The sequence below is a fragment of the Octopus bimaculoides genome, chromosome 10, assembly GCF_046866305.1.
Source record: "Octopus bimaculoides isolate indiv1 chromosome 10, ASM4686630v1, whole genome shotgun sequence".
Lineage (NCBI taxonomy): Eukaryota > Metazoa > Mollusca > Cephalopoda > Octopoda > Octopodidae > Octopus > Octopus bimaculoides.
In genome coordinates, this window is record NC_142937.1 from 17442923 (window position 1) to 17466377 (window position 23455).

At 37.0% G+C, this 23455-nt stretch overlaps 1 protein-coding gene across 1 annotated transcript in view; it reads right to left on the bottom strand.

Annotated features, from left to right (window-relative positions):
• Positions 1 to 3182: 3182 nt before the first annotated feature.
• LOC106877321 (vacuolar protein sorting-associated protein VTA1 homolog) overlaps positions 3183 to 23455 on the bottom strand; it is a 34727-nt gene continuing 14454 nt past the window's right edge. The window contains exons 3-7 of the mRNA XM_089358427.1: positions 19208 to 19335; positions 12313 to 12388; positions 11037 to 11139; positions 8973 to 9251; positions 3183 to 7254 (exon numbers count right to left, since the gene is read on the bottom strand). Of these exons, the coding sequence (XP_089214553.1) occupies positions 7103 to 7254; positions 8973 to 9251; positions 11037 to 11139; positions 12313 to 12388; positions 19208 to 19335 (738 nt within the window). The 3' untranslated portion in view covers positions 3183 to 7102. The remainder of the gene's footprint in view (positions 7255 to 8972; positions 9252 to 11036; positions 11140 to 12312; positions 12389 to 19207; positions 19336 to 23455) is intronic.

Below are 23455 nucleotides of genomic sequence, written 5' to 3' on the forward strand. Positions count from 1 at the left end.
CCTGATAAGGACTCAGACACTCCCATGTCTCTGGCAGAGGACCTGATTGACTTGGAGGGATCGTTGTCAATCATGGCCTGGATTTCAGCAAGAAACTCATGAGTTCTTTTCTTATCAGAACGATCCGAGTGAGTTTTCAGAGCTGCCGTACCGTCGTAATCCCCATTAGACTCATCCAGCTCTTTCCGAGTCCTCTGCACTGTTCTGAGATTGACACCTAGACTCTCAAATGTTCGTATTGGAGCTTCGGGTGTGAATGCCAAGCAGTACAGCGTGTCGTTTCCAAATTTCTGGCAGAGTGAATCGCATCATGGTGCTGTTTTCCTCACAGACGGTGCGCAACTGACCCTCCCATACCGTGTAGTCGACAAACTCAAAAACTGACAATGTAATCATTTACCTATCCCACCCTACACACACACACACATACGACGAGCTTCTTTGAGTTTCTGCCCAGCAAATCCACTCGCAAGGCTTTGGTCGGCTCGAGGCTATAGCAGAAGACACTTGCCCAAGGTGTCACGCAGTGAACCCGGAATCATATGGTTGGGAAGCAAGCTTCCTATCACACACACACACGCCTACGCCTAGCTTCTTACCAGACAGTCACGCTTGCCCCCATTATAATAAATATACGCAATTATGTTCGCGTCTGTTCCTCATGTATGCATAACACGCTGTCCAGTTTACACCAAACGATGACAGCATACTCAGAATATCTTCACACAAAGCTTGGTTCTTATTCCATCGATCTCCTTTGTCGAATCGGTAGATTTCGAGCATGTAAACGAACCAACACCGGTTGTCACGCGGGGGTGGAGGACAAACGAACACGAACACAGGCAGCCAGAGTGTTAGATAGATAGATAGATAGATAGATAGATAGATAGATAGATAGATAGATAGATAGGTAGGTGATAGATAGATAGATAGATAGATAGATAGATAAATAGATAGATAGACAGATACATAGATAGGGCGGGTTGCTTTCAGCTTCTGTCCACCAAACCCACACAGAAAGCTTTGGTCGGCGCAAGGCTATAGGAATAAGATACTTGACCAAGGTGCCACGTAGTGGAAGTGAACCCAGAACCATGTGGTTGGGAAGCTAACTACTCACCACACAGCGACACCTGCTCTTAAAATAAATTTTTTCGGCTTAAAACGATTTTCCTACTGGAAACCCCAAATTTCTTCGGTAACCTTCACTCACACACATTGCACCTTGGAATGGGGGAGAATAAAAAGACGGTAGGATGAAGGCAATATTTTACATCAATATCATGAAAATAGCGATATTAATGTAAGAGCAGAGCACTCTGCAATAAACATTCATAATTACTTCCCTTACTACTGAAGTGTATTGAAGATATGATAAAAATTATTTTTTATCCTGCAGAGGCCGCCTAAGCTTTCGTGTCCTTTATTGATGTACATATCTTTCTATGGAAAAATTTTCTTTGTATTGTAGAGGCAGGATGTTTTCACTCAAGCTTTATTACAAAACTTCAACTCATTTTGCAGTTTGATATCATACTGCTCGTAATACCTTTTGTGTATTTTCTTGATTTTTCTGGTGGATTTTTTAAAAATCGTAACTCTTTCGTTGAAGATTGTATAAAGTATAGTGGGTACTTTCTTTTGAACCAACTTTCACTATTCTTTCAATTCTGTCTTGACAATGGTGTTACTCCAGAGCAATTCAAAACAGTGTGAATAAATAAGTATTACAATTGGCAGAGTAATCATCATCGTCGTCGTCGTCATCATTTAATGTCTGCTTTCTATGCTGGCATGGATTGGACGGTTTGACTGAGGACTGGCAAGCCAGAAAGCTGCACCAGGCTCCAATCCAATCTGGCAAAGTTTCTACAGCTGGATGCCCTTCCTAACACCAACCACTCAGTGTAGTGGATGCTTTTTACGTGCCACCGGCATAAGGGCCAGTCAGGTGGTACTGGCATTGGCCACGCACAAATGGTGCTTCGAGCATGGTCGATCTGAATGCTAAAGGGTTAACAGACATGTGATGTTTACGGAAATAAAATGGGTATATGAGGGATCAATTGTAGTAAGAGAGGAGACAGTGTTGGTATGTGTAAAGCAGGGGTTCCCAACCTTATTTTGCTTGTGGACCCCTGAGAGCTATCTTATCATCTGTGGACCCCATATATACACATGTAGATTTTTGAAATAAAATATTTGTTTGTAGGCTAGTAAAAACTAACAATGAAACAATTTCGTTATATTCATAACAAATTCCAAATACAAATCATGAAAGAAATTTCAATAAATAGAGGGGTACGTCTCCTAGGAAGCAAAATTTATATATGAACCCACAAATTACAATTTTTTTTACTTGTGGACCCCCTTAAAGCTTCTGTGGACTGCCGGGGGTCCATGTGGACCCTGGTCGGGAACCCCTGGTGTAGAGGATGAAAACTGGTTAAACAAACGTCAAGTAATCAAAGCTGAAGATTCAAAAGAAGACAAAGCAAGACATAGAACAGAAAGATGTGGTAAAAATAGATTTCAGGATATGAGGAGATGATGAATGACTGCAACAGGAGAAGACTTGTCCTGCCTGTTGTAGCATGGGAAAATGGGTGTAAAATGGTGTTAACAATGATAATAATTATGATCCTGAACCTATTCATTTAATCATTCTATGTGGTTGAGTGGAGATGCATGGTTTAGTGGTTAGGGTGTTGGACTCGGTTCCTGGACTGGGTGATGCATTGCATGCTTGAGCAAAAGACTTCATTTCATGTTGCTCCAGTCCAGTCAAGGAGAAAATGAGTATCCCATCCAGAAAGGAATATATACCCCAGAGAAACCAGGAAACAGGCCCTAAGCTCCTTATGGAGTAATGCAGACTAACATGTGGCTGAGTATTCCACGGGTACCAGTACTCTTAATGTAATCCTCAAAACCAGAGTAACAAGGCTGGACTTCTGTCCATCATCTATATTTCTGTGCACTTTCCATCACTTCCTACTCAAACTCTCAAAGGCTTCGGTCCTACTAGAGCCTGTGAGAGAAGAAACTTGCTCAAGGGTATTGTAAAATAAGATTTAATCCAGGGACCTTGTGACTGCAAAACAAACTTCTTAAAAACACGGCCATGCTTGAGCACATACAGATACACACAAATACACAAAGAAATGATGAACCACATCAGCTTAATTAAATAGTAATCAAACTTTAATTACTTTGTTTCCACTGGCTTTTTTAAAAAGAAAAAAATGGGGAAAAAGCTGTTTCTTTTAGCTTCTGAAGGAGATGGGGTAGGGAGACTCCTGTTTGTTTGTTTTTTGTTCTTTTTTTATGTTTTTTTTTTTACATTGAAGTTTTTGCAAATTTCAGTGGAATAAGCAAACAGAATGGTCAAGCAAAAGAGTTTAGTCTATCATTTTTGAACAAGATTTGAGATACTTGTATGTGGGCAGATGTAAGGATGTAGAGGAAGGTGAGAGGTGGGGTTGCCAGGGAAACCATAAGGTTTACATAGAAAATAGAACAAACAAAAAAAAAAAAACGGAGAGAATTATCACTGAATGCAAGGCCACAAAATTTTGGAGGGGAGTGGGGGGGCACTTGAGCAGGGAGGGTCAGAAGGAGAGGGAAAAGAGGGAGCAAAGTGTAGGAAAGGGTCTTCACATTGACATTACCATAAAGCATATAGCAGAAAAGACTAAAACACACACACACACACACACACCCATACACAAATACACACACATATCCATGTACATATGCATACACACACACACATGCACACGCGCACGCGTGCACACACACACAGAAAAATATAGATAAAAACAGTTGTTGATTGAAATTTTGGACTGGAATCAGAATTGATCCTGCAACCCAACACACACTGCCTAACCCACCCACACACACTATCCCCACCACCACCACCACCACCTTGAAAATATAGATTGGCAATAAATTTTATTGAACACTATGAAAAAAAAAAAGAACCTTATTAATTGTTCAAATAGTAGCAACTTTTTGTTCTGGTGGAGGAGGGATGGGACAGGATGGGTTGTGAGGAGAACTATAAATTGCTCGCAGCAATGTTTTGTACAGGGCTGGCTTAAAGTCATGCTATCATTTAATGGTTAGGTGGTTAAGAACTGGGCTTTGCAACCATGTGATCTTGGGTTCAGTCCCACTACACAGCACCTTGGGCAAGGGCAAGTGTCCTCTATGATAGATTCCTGGGCCAATTAATGCCTTGTAAGTGAATCGGGGAGACAGAAACTGTAGAACTTTGTGATATATATGTGTGTGTGTGTGTGAGAGTATATATATATATATATATATATATATATATATATATATATATATATTCTTTTACCTGTCTCAGTTATTTGACTGCAGCCACGCTGGAGCACCGCCTTTAGTCGAACAAATCAACCCCAGGACTTATTCTTTGTAAGCTTAGTATTTATTTTATCGGTCTCTATTGCTGATCCACTAAGTTATGAGGATGTAAACACACCAACATCAGTTGTCAAGTGATGGTAGGGAGACAAACAGAGATGCACAAATACATACATATACACATACTTACACACACACATCATCATCATCATCATCATCATCATCATCATCGTTTAACATCCGCTTTCCATGCTAGCATGGGTTGGACGATTTGACTGAGGACTGGTGAAACCGGATGGCAACACCAGGCTCCAATCTAAATTTGACAGAGTTTTTACAGCTGGATGCCCTTCCTAACGCAAACCACTCAGAGAGTGACATCGCTCGGTCGTGCATGCACAATTGCCAGCATCGTCAAATTTGCAAACTGAAATATCATACTGATGAGGAAATGGAAAGTTTTCACTTTTCTAAGCCAGAAACGTGTCTATGTTTAACTAAGACTGGTTAGTTTCGTTATTTTTCTTCTTCTTTTGCCTTTGTGAGTTACAAGTATTGCTATCTGTTGGAGTTTCAGCACTTTAGCTGCTATTTCTGAACTTCGGTATGTGGTGAAGCAACTGTTGCTGATCCCTTAATTATGTTTATAAATGTATAAGAACTTTTAAATAAGTTCCTCACCAATAATGGTGTTTACATACCGAAGGGCTTGGTAAAAACTATTAATTATTAATTTATTAATAAATTAATAATCCTTTACCCTTTTATTTGTAATAATTATACATATATATATATATATATATATATATATATATATATATATATATATATATATATATATATATATATATATATATATATATATATATATATATATGTATCTATGTATATATACTCTTTTATCTTTTTACTTGATTCAGTCATATGTAATACCATATAAATATGTATATAGGCTGTTTTGTGGATCGGATCAACTAGAACACTCATTGGTGTAACCGGTGGAGTGCCAGTTTTTTAATATATATATATATATGTGCCTTTGTGTTTATCACCCTACCCACTGCTTGACAACCAATGTTGGTTTGTTTACATTCTGGTTACCTAGTGATCCAGTAAAAGAGACTTAAAAACAACTACAGGGGTTGATTTCAAAGTGGTGCCCCAGCATGACCACAGTCCAAAGGCTTAAATAAGTAAAAGGTAAAATGCTTTATCTATTTTTTTTTTAAATGGTAGCATGACTTTTGACCCACCCTGTATAAGAACCTAGTGTATAGGGAAACTGTTAGAACTGGCAGAATTAATTTTGGACACTAAGACTACACAATGAAAGCTTAGAAATAAAATGATATAATAATAATAATAATAATAATATTAATAATAATAATAATAATAATAATAATAATAATGGTTTCAATTTTTGCCACAAGGGCAGCAATTTTGGGGGAGGGGATAAGTCAATTACATTGACCCCAGTGTTTTACTGGTACTTGTTTTATTGACCTCGAAAGGATGAAAGGCAAAGTTGACCTCAGCAGAATTTGAACTCAGAACATAGCAACGGGCGAAATACCACTAAGCATTTTGTCCAGCACACTAATGATTCTGCCAGCTCGCCACCTTAACTAATAATAATAATAATAATAATAATAATAATAATAATAATAATAATAATAATAATAATCCTTTCTATTATAGGCACAAGGCCTGAAATTTGGGGGAAGGTGGTTAGTCAATTATAAAAACCCCAGTATTTCACTGGTACTCAATTTATTGACCCTGAAAGGATGAAAGGAAAGGTCGACCTCGGCTGAATTTGAACTCAGAATGTAGTGATGAGCGAAATACCGCTAAACATTTCGTCCAGCACGCTAATGATTCTGCCAGCTCGCCACCTTAATAATAATAATAATTATTATTATTTTTATTATTATTTCTAATACAAGCATAAGCCCTGATGTTTAGGGTGAGATGGTTAGTCAATTAAATTGACCCCGGTACTTCACTGCCACAGTATTTTATCGAGCCCAGAAGGATGAAAGGCAAAGTCTACCTTGGCATAAAGAGCCATATTTACATACCACAAGGCATTTTCTCTAACACATTTACAATTCTGCCAATCCACAATAATAATAATAATAATAATAATAATAATAATAAAAATAATAATAAATAATGATGTGGAGGAGGAGGATGACAATGATGATAATGATGATAATAAAAATGATAATAATAATAATAATTTTTTATGTTTTCTTTATAATAATAAATAATATAACATAAATAATAAAAATGTTAACAAATATTTTGCCATAAATAACAATAATGTTAATTTATAATAACAACAACAACAACAACAACAATAATAATAATAATAATAATAATAATAAGCATGATCAGTAAACAAGTGTCACCTTAGTCTGCTGACTGTGGACAGCTGACACTTTTCATAATACCTAGCAAAATAAAGCTGCAATTTTTCATGATATAATAATAATAATAATAATAATAATAATAATAATAATAATAGTAATAATAATAATAATAATAATAATAATAATAATAATAATAATAATAATAACAATAATAAAAAAAATGATAATAATAATAATAATGATAATAATAATAATAATAATGATGATAATAATAATAATAATAATATATTGTTGTTGTCATTGTTATCTTGAGTATGATCATAAAATTTTGGACAGGGTTAAGGTTGTTGTTGTCCAGTGGTCAACAAAGTTAAAGCTTTCTGGAGATTCTCAATAGCTGTCTTAGAATCTTCATATTGTAGAGCACTGCTGGCAAACTTGCATAGTTTCATGGCTTTTTGGTAATCTTGGGTGGTAAGAGTCACACCAGCTGAAATATGGGGAAAAAAAAACCCATTAATAATATGTGATAAAAGGGACAACAACAAAAAAACAAAAGAAAGACATTGTTGATTGTTGATTTCACCACATTTCAGGCTGAGTACACTCCAGCCATCTTCATATGGACATAGCATAGCAGATAAAGGCATTGGTTAATGCAGTGCAGTAACCTAAAGGTTATGAGTTCAATCTCATACAAAGCACTGAGGTGAATCACAACATACCTGAAGAAGGCTGGAGTGTACACGACTGAAACGTCGTGAAAGTAACAATCAACATGAGGACACCAGTTCAAATGATGTAAACAGCGTTGTACATAAAATAAATTCCTCATCTCAGAAATATAGAATTGCATAAAAAAAAGAAAGATAACTGGATACACAAACATGAATATGAGGGGGTGTTGAAAAGTTCCTGGTTTGGGGTAAAAGAGAATACAGGAGAATCAGTTAATTATGATTTTCTTCAACATATTCCCTTCTCAGATTCACACACTTATTGCAGCAGCCCTTCAGTTTTTCTAAGCCCTGTAAAAGAACTTGGAAGATTGGGCCTCCAACCAGGCCTTTCAGGATACTCTTAAAGCCAAGAACTTTCAGCACCCACTCATAAGTACATTATCAAACAACATCATCTGTTAACGTTTGTCTTTCATGCTGATATGGAGTGGATGATTTCACAGGATCTGATGAGTTGATGAACTGCATCATGCTCCAGTGTCTGTGTTGGCATGGCTTCTACAGCTGGATGCCCTTCATAATGCCACTTTACAGCATGTACTGAATGCTTTTTTTCATGAAACCAGCACTAATGAGGTCACCATGCTTCACGCAAGACTTAAGATTTCCATCGGCTGGGTGGGGCTACAGTAGATATGGAAACAGCTTTACATGAAGAGGCTGGAACAGGTTTTGTGCTGTAGAAGAGATATATGGCTACCTCACATTAAACAACAGTGGGTGAGAGTAATCAGGGGGGGGGGGGCTGGAAAGAGAGACAAAGATGCTGATGTCAAGATATCAGGATGGGCCAAAGGAGCAAAAGACCAAGATTGGGTGGGTAGACATTGCAAGGGTGTATGGCAAGAATGATTTAAAATCAAGAATGATTTACAAGTGTGTTATGGGTGCAAGAAACAGCAGCCAAATCTCTTTTTTAAAATATAATAACGGCTTTCATATTTTGAAAAAATTTCAAAAATATCTTCATTTAAAAAAAAAACAATGCTTCGATAACATTTTGTCCGTTCTACACAGAGACATACACACAAACATATATCCATGAGGTTATTCTATATATTAAACTGTGGATGGTTTGAGCCAGACAGAATTCACTGGAGGAGATTTCAACAGCTGGATGCCCTTCCTGTCACCAACCCTCACCTGTTTTCAAGCAAGGTAATATTTCCCCTACAGTCTGATAAGATTTCATGGGAGACTGCAAACAATGAATAGCTTGTGTGATGATGGTACTTGTTTATAACTATCAGGCAATGTGGAGACAAGGAGACAGAAACACACGTGCACACGCACACACAGCAGGCTTCTTTTCAGTTTGCACCTGCCAAATTCACAGAGCTTTGGTCAGCTTGGGGCTACAGTAATAGATACCTGCCCAAGCTGTGGTGCAGTGAGACTGAAGCCAAGGCCACATGGCTGCAAAACCAAACTTCTTAATCACACAGCTGTGCCTGGAAAAAACTCTTACCTGGATTTTCTGGTGGTTTCCATGGGGTATACATCGATGATCCACCTGCAGTGGAAACAGCATTGTTGCCATAGATACTGTCTTGTGGAGTAGTCGGTGGGGCCATTGAACCTGATGGAGGTTTCTGCAACCTGTCTGGTTGCTGGTTGGGGGAGGGCCCATTTGCACTTAAACCCATATCAGGGTAAGTAGTAGCAGCATTCTGATTCATTCCACTTGGACCTGGTTCATTAATGTTACTAAATACAACAGGTTCTGAGTTAATGTTATCCTCCTCTTCTGAAAACCAGAGAAAGAAAACAATTTTCAGAAAACTTCCTTTCATAGAAATACAAATTAATCACAAATAATACCATTAACCCAATCAGTTTTGATGAAATTAATTTACTGAATGTAAAGCCATTTAAAAACACACAAAAACTATTAGATTCACTTCAACATTTAAATTTAATTTGCCAAAATATTTTCGTCGCTTTGAGACTCTGACCTGTTTAAGGACAAAATTCCGTGCAGCATGGAATTTTGTCAGAGAACAGTGGTTTCAAAGCGATGAAAATATTTTGGCAAATTAAATTTAAATGTTGAAGTGAATCTAACAGTTTTTGTGTTTTTAAATGGCTTATAAACACCTTCCATGCTGCAACTGTTTTTTTTTCAGCACACGATCTCGGATCAAGTCACTTGCTATGCAAGTACATCTCCATAATTCTTATTTTTATTTTTGCTTTTTATATATTTTATTTTTATTTTATTATATATGTTTTTATTTTTTACTTTTGTTTGTATTTTTCTCTATGTTTATTCTGTTAACCAGTTCTCCTCACCAGTCCTTGCTAATACCCTGTCACTTACCTTCCTGCTCTCTCTCTCCCCATAGGCTACTCCATTTCTCTCTTTCTCCTCATTATCCTCTCTTTTCCTTTCTCTCTTTCTCTTTCTCCTTATCCCCCCACTTTGTAAGTACATCTCTGAAAATGTTAACATCGTTTTTTATTAATCCTTTTTATTGCAGAAAGCAAATGTGTCCACTCAAAAGTTTCCTTACCCTTAATTGCAAAAAACAGTTTTATATACCTATTTATCTTTTGTTCAAGAATGTCATGTTTGAAACTATTTTTTGCTGAGATATGTCAAGTTTATTATGAGGCAATGTGACTTGCAGAAAAACAAAATCATATTTTTTTGGTAGATATGTAACATCATTATGGAATAAATATGAAATTTAATTTCACAGTTAAAGGGTTAAATGCTATATATTGGTGATCATCATCAATTTAATGACTAATATCCCATGCTTGCATGGGTCAGATAAGAAAGTGTTGGGGCAAAGTTTACTATAAAAGATACCCTTCTTGATGCCAACCCTCACCTGTTTCCATGCAAAGTAACAATCCAGCAGTTTATCAAACAACAAACAACCCAGACATGTTTTTATGTGGAGAACAGGAAACAAATGACACTGACTGAGCCTTTTGCTTATACAGGCCACACACGTCACGAAACCTGGACATGACACCTGGCTATAAAAACTTGCTTCAAAATCCCATTTAACCCCTCCGTGCCAGCCTGAAGAAGTAGTTATAAAAATCATAAAATGATAATGATAATGATTGCTATCAACATTATTTTCTATTTCTTTCCAACTCCATCCAATCACCCCCCCCCCCACCACTCTCTCTTCTAAAATATGAATTAGTCATGTGACCCCTCTACAGCAAAAAACCTGTTCTGCTCCAACCTTTTTCTCCCATGCTTCACCTCTGTCTACTCCTCATTCTCTTAGCATGAAGTCACCTTCCACCTTGGGGTTTGTAGTCTTGCAAGCTGCATGGCAACTTCACTGGTGCTGGTGACATCATAAAAAGCACCGAGTACATGCTGTAAAGTGGTTGGCATTAGGAAGGGCATCCAGCTATGGAAACCATGCCAAAGCAGAAATTGAAGCATAATACATTCCTTGAACCCATCAGATTCTGTCATGGAACATGGACATTAAATGAGGATGATGACCGTTATGGTTTTTTTTCAGTGAAAACTAAATAAAGCCAAACCAATGGTTATTACCGTTTTCATCAGTCATTGGACCTGCTATTGGAGTTTCACCATTCTTCAAACACTTGTGAATATAGGCTGCTTTCCATTTGGCATATTTTTTGTTCTTCTCAAGCTACAACACAAAAAGAATATTTTTACAGAAAGAATTCCTCAAAGAAAGGACAAAGAAAATCCTTGAAAATACATGATTGAAACAAAATGTTAACGGTAAGAATTACATCACAGTACCAGTTATATCAGAGGAGATATTTTACTGATGTTGTCAGTTCTGACTGAGCAGGACTATGATATGATCAAAGGTATTCCAGACATGCCAATCCCATCCTCTTGTTTCCAGGCATAATATATCTAAGACCACACTATCAAATGTGTTCTACATTTCGAAATTAATAAGGCTCGCCATCATCATCAACATTTAACATCCATTTTCCATGACAGGCATGGGTTAGTTGGTTTGACCAGAGCTGGTAAGCCAGAAAGCTGCATCAGGCTCCAGTTGTCTGTTTTGGCAATTGTTTCTACAGCTGGATGGCCTTCCTAATGTCAACTACTTTACAAAGTGTAGTGGGGGCTTTTTACATGTCACTGGGTTATGATTCGTACAAAATAATTATTGATTTTAAACATGAACAGAGCCAATGAAGCATGCACTGTATTTTTTAGCAAATGTATTGATCATTCTGTGCACAGGCTCATTTCCTCAACACTGGTTAGCATAATATTTGCGTAAATGAAGGTGGCGAGCTGGCAGAAATGTTAGCACGCTGGGCGAAATGCTTAGCGGTATTTCATCTGCCGTTATGTTCTGAGTTCAAATTCCGCCGAGGTCGGCTTTGCCTTTCAACCTTTCGGGGTCGACTTAATCCCTTTGTCTGTCCTTGTTTGTCCCCTCTATGGTTAGCCCATTGTGGGCAATAAAGAAATAAGAAACGTTAGCATGCCGGGCAAAATGCTTATTGGTATTTTGTCAATCTTTACATTCTGAGTTTACATGATTTATCCTAGTTTATATAAAAATCTACATTTGTATATAGACACACACATCTATGTGCGTTTCTGAGTCTGTGTTTGTTCCCCACCACTGTTTGACAACCGATGTTGATGTGTTTATGTCCCTTTGGCAAAAGAGACTGATAAGAATAAGTACCAGGCTTTGATAAAATATATATACTGGGATCAATTCATTCAACTAAAACTTCTTCAAAGCAGTGCCCCAGCATGACCGCAGTCTAATGACTGAAACAAGTAAAAGATAAAAACACAAACAAATTGAAAATTTACTCACGTCTTCATCAGTTTCGCCAAAGACAGATAAAACATCAAACAACAATCCTGCTGTATAAAATGTCTTCACCAAGTTCCTAATGAACAGAAAATATGAAGAGGAAGAATAATAAGAAGAATATTCTTTCAATGGTTTCAGTTACTGGATGGTGTTTATGCTAGATGATGATTATGAATGGGTTGGATGGCATCTAGGATAGATGGTGCCAAGGACAGATGGCATTTAAATGATGGATGGCATATGGGACGGATGGCATCTAGGATGGATGGCATCTGGAGTGGATGGTGTCTGGATCAGATGGTGTCTGGAATGGATGATGTCTAGGATGGATGGTGTCTAGGATAGATGGCATCCAGGATGAATGGCGTCTAGGGTGAATGGTGTCTAGGACAGATGGGGCTTGTGAGATAGCATCCATGTTGGAATATGTCTATGCTGGATACCATCCATTGCCTTCACAAGTTTTACTCAGTCATATATTGTCTCCAGCATATAATGATACTTATTTTATGTATGTATGTATATATATATATGTAGTTTTGTGTGTGTATGTATGCATATTTTTATATGTATATATGCATACATATGTATATGGTTTTGTGTGTGTGTGTTATTTTTCAAAAGATTTGCTGATGTACATATGGCTAGTATATATATATCTGCTTTCTGTAGTTTTAATCAGATAGCATTGAATCAATCTCGTGTCTTGTAATTGAAACTGTACAGAAGCCTGCTGGGTATATTGCATCTGTTCTTGGGTGGGGTAGTAGATTCTAACTAAAGCCAACCCAGAGACAGGTAATAATGTTAAACTGGGCAATAATTCAACTCTACCAGGGTATTCAAGCTATAATCACCCCTAAAAACTCTGGGCGATTAACACTTAAACACCTTCTGTCATGGGTCTGTTTAATCAGGCCTGACCTAGGGCAAAACAACAACAACAACAACAAAGAGTTATGGTTTAATAAGGGAGCTTCTATGCATTAGCTTGATCTGCAAGATATAGGAGCCAAATTACCCTCAAATTACACCCAGCCATTTTAAATGAGAAAGGAACAACAAGTTGATATTAATGTAGTCTTAAATATACAAAAAGACAAAAACATGCTAGATATAGTAGCCAAATCTCCCTCAAATCATACCCAGCAGTTTTAAATATGGAATAACACTTTGGATAGTGAAGTCCTAAAAATACAATTAGATGGAATGGTTATGGCTGGAACGTCTTTGACTATAGGTCTACTTAAACAAAGATGACCTGAGATATGTTAGTAACCCCACAACACTAAGTTACAGAGATATTAACATACTCTATTCACAATGTCCCTGCACCATTTCCAAATTCTTTCGACGTGTTTCAATGTTGCACTTGCAAAGGGAAATAACTACGTCTTCACTTTGTGATTATTTTCTTTCTTTGTTTCTTTCTTTTATATCTGTTGCAGACAAAGAAGCAGACAAGGGAAGGAGAAGAGGTAACAAATGCTAGTTGGGAGGAGGTGGCAATAGTCAGGGAGAGGGGAAGGAGGGAGAGGGAGAAGGAAGAGAGAGAGAGGGGGAATGAGAAAATAAATGAGGAAGAAAGACAATTATGACAAACAACCTGCACGGTGGGATTTTCAACGAAACATTTCTTTATTTCTTTATACAGTGAAGTCCTGAGTTAAATAACTGGTTGATCAACAGATATTAATTTTTGGTTGAATTTTAAGGATGATGAGATCCTTCCAGGGTCATGTAGACTCCTAGGGCTGGTTTCCCAGTTTCTGTGAGGTAAATATTCTCGACAAGAGACCAGTCTGTTGCAGGATCACTCATGCTTTGCCAGCTGAGTGAACTGGAGCAATGTGAAATGAAGTGTTTTGCTCAAGGACACAATGCATCACCTGGTCCTGGAATTGAAACCACAATCTTAGGATCACGAGTCCAACATCCTATCCACTAAACCACACACATCCACTCTGTTGAATTATACTAAATATTTATTCTTTTCTACTCTAGGCACAAGGCCCGATATTTTGGGGGGAGGAGGCCAGTCGATTAGATCGACCTCAGTACACAACTGGTACTTGATTTATTGACCCTGAAAGGATGAAAGGCAAAGTCGACCTCGGCGGAATTTGAACTCAGACTGTAACAACAGACGAAATACCACTAAACATTTCGCCTGGTGTGCTAATGTTTCTGCCAGTTCGCTGCCTAAATATTTATTACAATGTTACTAATACTCTAAATTAATTAAATCCTAATTTTTCAATCACCTCCATCATCATTCTGTTTTTCAACACCATCATTGTTTTAAAGTCCAGTTTTTCTCCATGCTTGCATGGATCAGACAATTTATTGCAGCAGACTTTCTTTGACAGGGTGCCCTCCCTGTTGCCAACCCTTACATGTTTCTAAGCAAGGTAATATTTCCACATGGCCAGGTATTTTTTCACAGAATATTGGAAATAAATTACATTCATTTACAACTATTATGTGATGTCAAATGAAGCACACACACACACATATATACATGTATGTATTTAACAGGCTTCTTTCAGTTTCCATCTACCAAATCCACTCACTCACAATACTGCGGTCAGTCCAAGGTTACAGTAAAACACATTTGCCAACGTTTTGAAACTAATATAAATTTATGCATCAAAATAAAATCAAGAAGCTTGGAAATCATGGAATCTCCATTCCACAAGTCTCGTTAGTTAAATATAATAGCTTTAGTCTATAAATAACATCTTGAAGTATTTAATCATGCATTTTAAAATAATCAGGTGACACTAATTACAACACTAACTGAAAGAATCGTGCAGCACCAGCAGGTAGACAGGTTCAGTCACAGCCTGCTGTCCACCCTGTACTGTCTACTTCTCTTCTTTGCCTGTTTCATTTAATCATACGGTTTACTTTTCTCATGTCTTCTGATAGTAGATAGGTTTGCTAACATACCATCCTTCAGACTAACTTGTTGTATAAGTTTTTAGTGTGTCATTCAGCTCAAAACAAACACATAAAATGTCAGTCAGTAGCAGTCCTATCCCACCCCACACAAATACATACACACTTCTTTCTTTCAAAACCAGGAGTAGCACTTCTTGTTCCGTTTTTTTTTTTTTTAATTTCTTTCTAAGCTTCACACACCTTATATCTGCCTTATTCTAGTGTACAAAGAGTATGAAGATAGCGCACATACACATATGCATAAATTTTCTCTCTCTCTCTTTCTCTCTCTCTCTCTTCATCTCTCTCTCTTTCTCTTTATCTATCAATCTATCTCTCACACAAACATTAGGATCAACTATGATATCAGCTTCTACAAATTCTCACACATGGAAACTGAATCACAAAATTTGGTCTCCTCACATTAATACTAATTCCCTTTCAGTTTATTAAACACCTGTGTTTACTGTGATACAATTGTTGCAAAGCAATGTACACTTCATCTTTCTAGCTTTCTTCCTACATCTAAACCTGCAAATCTATTTCTTCAGTTTCTATCCAATCTTTCCTCACTGGTTTTTACATAGTCATGTGGCTAAGAAGTTTGCTTCCCAACTATGCCATTTCGGGGTTCAGTTCCACTGCATGGCACCTTGGGCAAGTGTCTTCTACAATCTTCTTGGGTTAACCAATGCCTTGTGAATGGATTTGGTAGATGGAAACTGAAATAAGCCTGTTTTGTGTGTGTACAAACACATTCACATACATACACTATGTAAAAAACATCCAGTACACTCTGTAAAGTGGCTGGTTTTAGGAAGGGCATCCAGCCATAGAAACCATGACAAAACAGACAATTAGAACTATCGTCCTGTTCAAGGGCCTGTCCTCACTGCCCACCACTGTCAGCTACTGTGGGCTACACAGCACCAACATTGGTAGCATAAACAATGGAGGTCGATAGTCTTCTCTGATGAGAGCCGGTCCTGCATTTCCACCTCGAATGGCAGAGTGAGGGTGTGGAGTAAGAGGGGTGAACGCTACAGAGATGCCTGTGTCATGGAAAGAGACATGTGGAGTGGCCAAAGCATCATAGTTTGGGGTCCTATAGGCCTGAATCAGAGAATTGGGGCCTATGTGTTCCAAAATGTTAATGCAGGTAGAAGGAATGGCATCACAGCGTAGTGCTGCATTGACCAGATCCTAAGACCTTACATCATGCTCTTCTTCACATGTCACCATAGCCACATGTTCCAGCAGGACAATACTCCCTCCCACACGGCAAGGATCACCATGGACTTCCTGCATCAGCACAACATCAGAACCATGCTGTGGCCGACTCTCAGCCAGGATTTGAATCCAATTGAACACTTGTGGGATGAAATCCAGAGACGACTGAAACAGATGGTCCCAAGGTCTTCAAGTCGTGCAGAACTGGAGGCAGCTTTCCTCAGGGTGTGAGCACAGGTGCCAATGGGTTTTGTGAACTGCCTCATGCACTCCATGTACTAATGGTGTATGGCCATTTTGAACACCCAGGGAGGGCATACACGGTATTGAACATATCACACCCTACAATCTCAATGTGCTGGATCCACCCACTACCAGAACACATGACAACAACCCATAGACAGAGGTCAGAGTCCATCCAAGAAAATGACTTTATCAGGTTTATCAAAATTTATCTCTAACATAATGAAATTAAAACAGATTTCACAGTCACACACATCTCGCGTTACTTTTGCAGTTCAGTGTACAATTCCTAATAATATTTGATTGTAGAACTATAATAGGATTTTTTTTTACATATACATCAAATGTCTATGGAAGTCCAGTTGTCAAAAAATGGTTGAGAACCAAAGCATTAGAGTGGCAAGTTATCCTCACAGAGGAGAAATGGTCTCAATATTTGTAACAGGCAACCAAAAGCCAGATGACAGAGCTAAACTAGGCATTCAGATGTAGAAACTAAGCCAAAGCAGATATAGAACCTGGCAGAGCCTTCTGCCTCATCTGTCCATGTCAAACCATCCAACCCATGCCAGCATGGAAAAGGGGACGTTAAATGAAGATGATCACACACACGCACATATATACTTGTTTTTCTAAAATGGTTAAATGAATGTTTTATTTGCAAGGGTTAAATAAATGTTTTACTAAGGCATTGTTTTATCATCAGATGCCCTTTCTGTCACTGATCCTTAACTATTATTTCAAGCAAGGGATCTCTAATTTCACATGTCTTCATAGGTGGAAAAACAGGAGAAATGACAACAATAACACTGTTCACATCTTATGTTTGTCAGAGAATCACAAATGTAAACAAATGCACACACACACATTTGTTATAACAAAGTTGACAATCTATTCTGAGTTATCTATTCATCATTAGCTAAGCTACTCGTGATTACAGAAACACGTGAAAAATCCAGGTGTATAAATAATTCAATTAAGTTAGGTGTGTCAACGTGGATAGGAAGCGGGTTAGGGTATTTTTAGGTGTGCATTGTAGCTAGAACTATACTCCATTATAAGAGAGAATACCTTTTCATTATTGAAATTATTTTGGTATATTTCGATCAATAGCCTTAGATCTTTTGTTCTGCAAAAAGTACAAAGGTCAATTTATAATTTACTAAAATGCCAGCCTGGAAGGCAGACGTTAAACAATGGTGATGATGATGATGTATTATTGCATTTAAATATATGTTCTTGTGTTTATTCTAATTTGCTTGTCCTAGGAGTCCAAAAGTTAGTTTTTAGGGGTCAATAAAAATCTAGGTATTGTGAATATTTCAAAATTCAGTAAGACTGAAGGTTGTTCAAAGTTGAGTTTACTAAATTATTGTGGTCACTGATAATCAAAAAACAAGAAAAGAAAATGAATTAGAAGCGGAAAGGAAATAACTGAAGGAATAGTAAAATAGGTAGAGAAATAGAAAATATGTGTTAGAAACAATTTAAAATCCTAGCTTAGGGTTATGCTACCCACTTCCTCATAGGTCACACCCTAACTACATTGATGTACCTAACCATAACTGAACCTTATATATACCCCAGATCTTTCTCTTGTCCTCACAGTCACAAACAGACCAATTAAGGGTAAAACAGAATAGACTGTCACCTTTGCTATAACATGTATGTGTGTGTGTGTGTGTGTATATATATATATATATATATATATATATATATATATATATATAAAAACACATATATATATACATGCCGTGCTTAAGAAGACCCATCAAGTCAAGTAAAATTGCAGTCATGGCAGATACTGGCACCTGTGCATGTAAACGCACCCATTACACTCTCAGATTGGTTGGTGTTAGGAAGGGCATCCAGCTGAAGAAAACCATGCCAAGACAGACTGCAGTCTGGTGCAGCCTTCCAGCTTTCCAGCCCTGGTCAAATTATCCAACCCATGCCACCATGGACAACAGACCATGATCAGATGGTGCATCAACCATGATCAGACGGTGCTTTTTACGTGCCACCGGCATGGGGAGTTGATCCAGTACTGGACAAGGACTCTGGACTATTTTTTCTGTTTTTTACTTAATTTTTGAGAGCGGTCGGGTTCATTTTTAGTATTCTTGTTTATGAGAGCAGTTGAGTTTATTTTAGATATTCTCATTTTAAAAATCATCTCTGGCTAATCGTTGAGAGGATGTTGGTGTTGCCTTGGTGGAGGTTTGCGCTGAGTGTTATTATTATTATTATTATTATTATTATTATTATTAATACAAGATAGAAGTGGGGGTAAGTGAGAGAGAGAGAGAGAGAAATGAATGACAGGAAGATGAGAGGGTATCAGGAGTAGAGGTGACAGCATATATAGACTTAACTGAGACCCTGTGTGTGTGTGTGTGTGTGTGTGTGTGTGTGTGTGTGTGTGTGTGTGTGTGTGTGTGTTTATGATGAATAATTTTCAGCTCCAAACAATACATACTTATCAAATTGAGCAGCTCTGTCTTTGTTGTCAGCCACAATGAAAAACTTGAGGGCATACTCCTCCAAATACGCTTGCCCAACTGTTTCGGACTGGATGGCATCATTATCAGCTAGTTGCTGTTTCAACTGGTTACATGAAATCACAAACAAAAACATAAAATAAACCGGGAGAAGGACAAAACATAAAAGACAAAGAAAAATATACAACTACTTTGCTTTTTTCAAAGACAAAAGACTCCTAAATAAAGAGAGACTATCACAGTGATTTTTAATATTAAGCTATTATCTCATTTAACGTGTATCATTTCTTAAATAAGCGTTAATTGCTTCTAAATGAGCTGATTTATCTCTTTTGATAGCAGCCAGCCTGAAACCACCCCTGGTCCTATGATAAAGACTTCCTGTGATCTAAATAAAAATCTTCTACCAAAATTTCTTGATAAAGTTATTTTACTAAATTCTTCATTATTTTCAAAATATACTTTAATATTGACACAAAAGGGTTAAAATAGTTTACACTTTGCACTTTTAAAATGTGCTTTGACCTCCACAACTGGCTTTCATTGGAGACATATGCCTAAAAGAAATGAATAGATGTTACTGCTAAGAACATGTCACAGTTGATTCTAATTGATTCACAATGGTGAAACAATAAAAGATTCAGATGAATAAGATTTTTATCTTATTAATGAGAAGTTACATTAATAATGTATCCAGCTTTCTTGAGATATATTATACATTTGTCTATTGTATTAATAACATGAATAAATTATCCACCATTCTTGAGATAAGTGTCTCTATTCAATTACATTGTTAATTTATCTATTGCATTAATAATATATCTATCATATTAATAACGTATCTATTACATTATCACTTTCACTTTTCATTTTTTTTTACTTTTTCTCATTTTAGTCATTTGACTGTGGCCATGCTGGGGTACTGCTTTGAAGAATTTTAATCAAACAAATCAACCCCAGGATTTATTTTTTCAAGCCTAGTACTTATTCTATCAGTTTCTTTTGCTGAACTGCTTGGCTACAGGGACATAAACACATCAACACCAGTTGTCAAGTGATGGTTGGGGGACAAACACAAGGACAGACACACATAGACAGACAAACACACACACATATACAATGGGTTTCTTTGAGTTTCCGTCTACCAAATCCACTCACAAGGCTTTAGTTGGCCCAAGGCTATAGCAGAAGACACTTGCCCAAGGAGTGAATCTAGGACTATGTGGTTGGGAAGCAAGCTTCTTACCACACAGCCACACCATATATCATATTAACAATGCAGCCTCCATTCTTGAAATAAGTCTTCCTATTCTACACCATTATTACATGACTTAATAGTTACCATACTTCATATGAAAAATAAAAACAGCCAAGTAGGTAAGGCTTCCGACTGCCAGCCCTTTGATTTGGTGTTCAATTCCAAACCAAACACTTCATTTTGTGTCTGAGCAATATAGTTAATGCTATGAGCCTTGCTTCACCGATCTACCAAAAAAATGTATCAAATCATCTTACAATATTATCTGAGATGGGGTCAGGGGTTGCTTAGCTTAATGGTACAGACCATTCAGCTGGAATTTGAGAGGTTCAGGGTTCAATTCACTGTAACGGCTTGCTGGCCACTTTTTAAAAAAGGGGGCAAGCTGGTAAAATCATTAGCCAGGTAAAATGCTTAGCACCATTCATTCATCTTCATGCTCTGAGTTCAAATTCTGCCGAGGTCGATTTTATCTTTCCTCCTTTCAGGGTTGATAAAATAAGTACCAGTTGAGCGCTGGGGGTCAATGTAATTAACCTTCCCCTCTCTAAAATTGCTGGCCTTGTGCCAAAATTTGAAACCAATATTATCTGAGATGGCTTCTTACAGTTATCTCTACTCCCTAGGGCAAAAATGCCCATTCATAATGTCCACTTCCACTTCCAGCTGTAGTATATATATATATATATATATATATATATATAAGAGACCTTTAGCACATGTTTCCCTCTCAGACTCTCATGCAGTTTATTCCAGTGTTTGGTTATCGTTGGCACCCACGATACTCACAGCTAAGCTAAGATATTCTCTCGTTTTTTTTATCACTTCATTCATTCATCTAACCCACATTATTGCTAATAAGTTCCTTCATAAACTAATTATTTAAATTGACCCTTCAATATAACTTCCAAATCATAATCTCTCTCAGCCTTAGTTTTTCTCCTTAATTCTTCATATAACTTCCAAATTGAAATCTCTCTAAAGCCTTAGTTTTCTTTTCAAGTTGGCTAAATATTTTGGTACTATCTCTAAAATAACCCTTCCTTGTTTGCGATGTGCATTCAGTTGTAGAAATTTTGCCAGATTAGATTGGAGCCTGGTGCAGCTCCTGGCTTGCCAGTCCTCTGTCAAACCACCCAACCCATGCCAGCATGGAAAGCAGACGTTAAGCAATGATGATGATGATGGAAGGTGATGAACAATGGAAGACTCAGAGTGCCAGACAAAATAACCTTGTAGTATTATGTGATGGTCTTTTATGTTGTGAGATCAAATCCTACCAAAGTCAGCTTTGCCCTTCATCCTTCTAGGGTCAATAAAATAAGATAGCAGTGAAGCACTGTAGTTGATTTAATCAACTATACTCTTCCATGCTGGCATGGGTTGGATGATTTAACAGGATCCAGCAAACCAGAGGACTGCATCGAGCCTCAGTGTCTGCTTTGACATGGTTCCTACAGCTGGATGCCCTTCCCAATACCAGCTGAGTAAAAATTTTAACAAGCATAATGGCAGTTGCTTATATGAAGAAGAACAGACAATATTTACAAGAGTATGTGAAATTTGAATTTGTACCTTTGTTTACTAACACAAACTGCAAAGACGATATAGATACTAACCTTGTGCTAACAATTATTTATCAATGTTACCTGAGACACGAGTACCCTACGTACTTAAAGTCATTAAGGTTATTTATTAACTCTTAAGAGCCCCTGCAGAGCTAAGAAGACATTATGTATTATTCTACAACCGTATTTTCCTTTTCTGTAAATTTATTGTATGGTTCAACAGGTACCTCCCTCACATCATATCCTACTATAATAAAACAAAAGGAATGGATTAGTTAAAACAGTCTTAAATACACTATGCTGGAAAATGAGAGATGAGGAAATTTCATTTCAATTCAATTTCCTTTTCAATCTGATGTTTTAAATTGAGAAAACTAAGAGAGTTTAAACTAAGAGCATCCATTATATGCAGCTGATACAGTATTACATTAAAATAGCCATCTGTGTATCTTACTTAATGTAGACACATTGTTAATAGGCCAGTTACTGTGGTATTTGTCCAGAGACAGTATCTCTTGTGGTTGAGTTGTGTTAACAAAGCACAACCATAAGAGATTATTTCAGAACAAATACCACAGTAACTGGCCTATGAACAGTGTATGTATACATGTGTGTGTACATTAAGTATAATATATAGATGGCTATTTATAAGAATGTTTGAAATTTGGATTCATATCTTTGTTTACTAAAACAACCTGCAAAAATAAAGACCACTTGGTAAGAAAATAAAGATGTGGATATTTTTTTTTAAAGCACCGAAGGAACAAATTAGAAATCAACCAAATTTAAGACATTCTTTAAAGCACCAATCAGTATTAAACAGTATTTTCCTTAAAGTAGCAAAGAAAGAACAGTTGTAGCCATTGGTGAGGAAATCATAATACAATAAAACTAGCATAATACAAACCATTGAAAAGGAGACTGAAGCTGTTTTGTAGAAAATCATGCAACCTGATGCAATGCCACTAAATGCAAATATGATGCTTTAACCCTTTCATTACCATATTTCTGATTAAATACACTGCTTTTGTTTCAATTAATTTGGAGGAGAATAAAGAATTTAGTGAAATAATTTCATCATCATTAAGCTGGTATTTGGAACATAAATTATCGTGAAATTTAGATGGAAGGTTTTAATACTTTAGAACAAAATGTTTGAGTCATGGGACTAGGCAGAGTCACAAACAAGTTGGTGTCAAAAGGGTTAACCCATTTATTACTGTATTTCTATATAATGTAATTAGTCAGACTGGTATTCTTGTTCTAGCCTTCTTTAGGAGTTTTGTGGTTCACCTTAGTGCCTTGCCTGGGATTGAACTCAGAAACTCTAGGTGACTGCACTTAATCAGTGCCTTAACAGAATTGTATTACACTGTCTTTGTTTTGATTAAGTTTCAAAA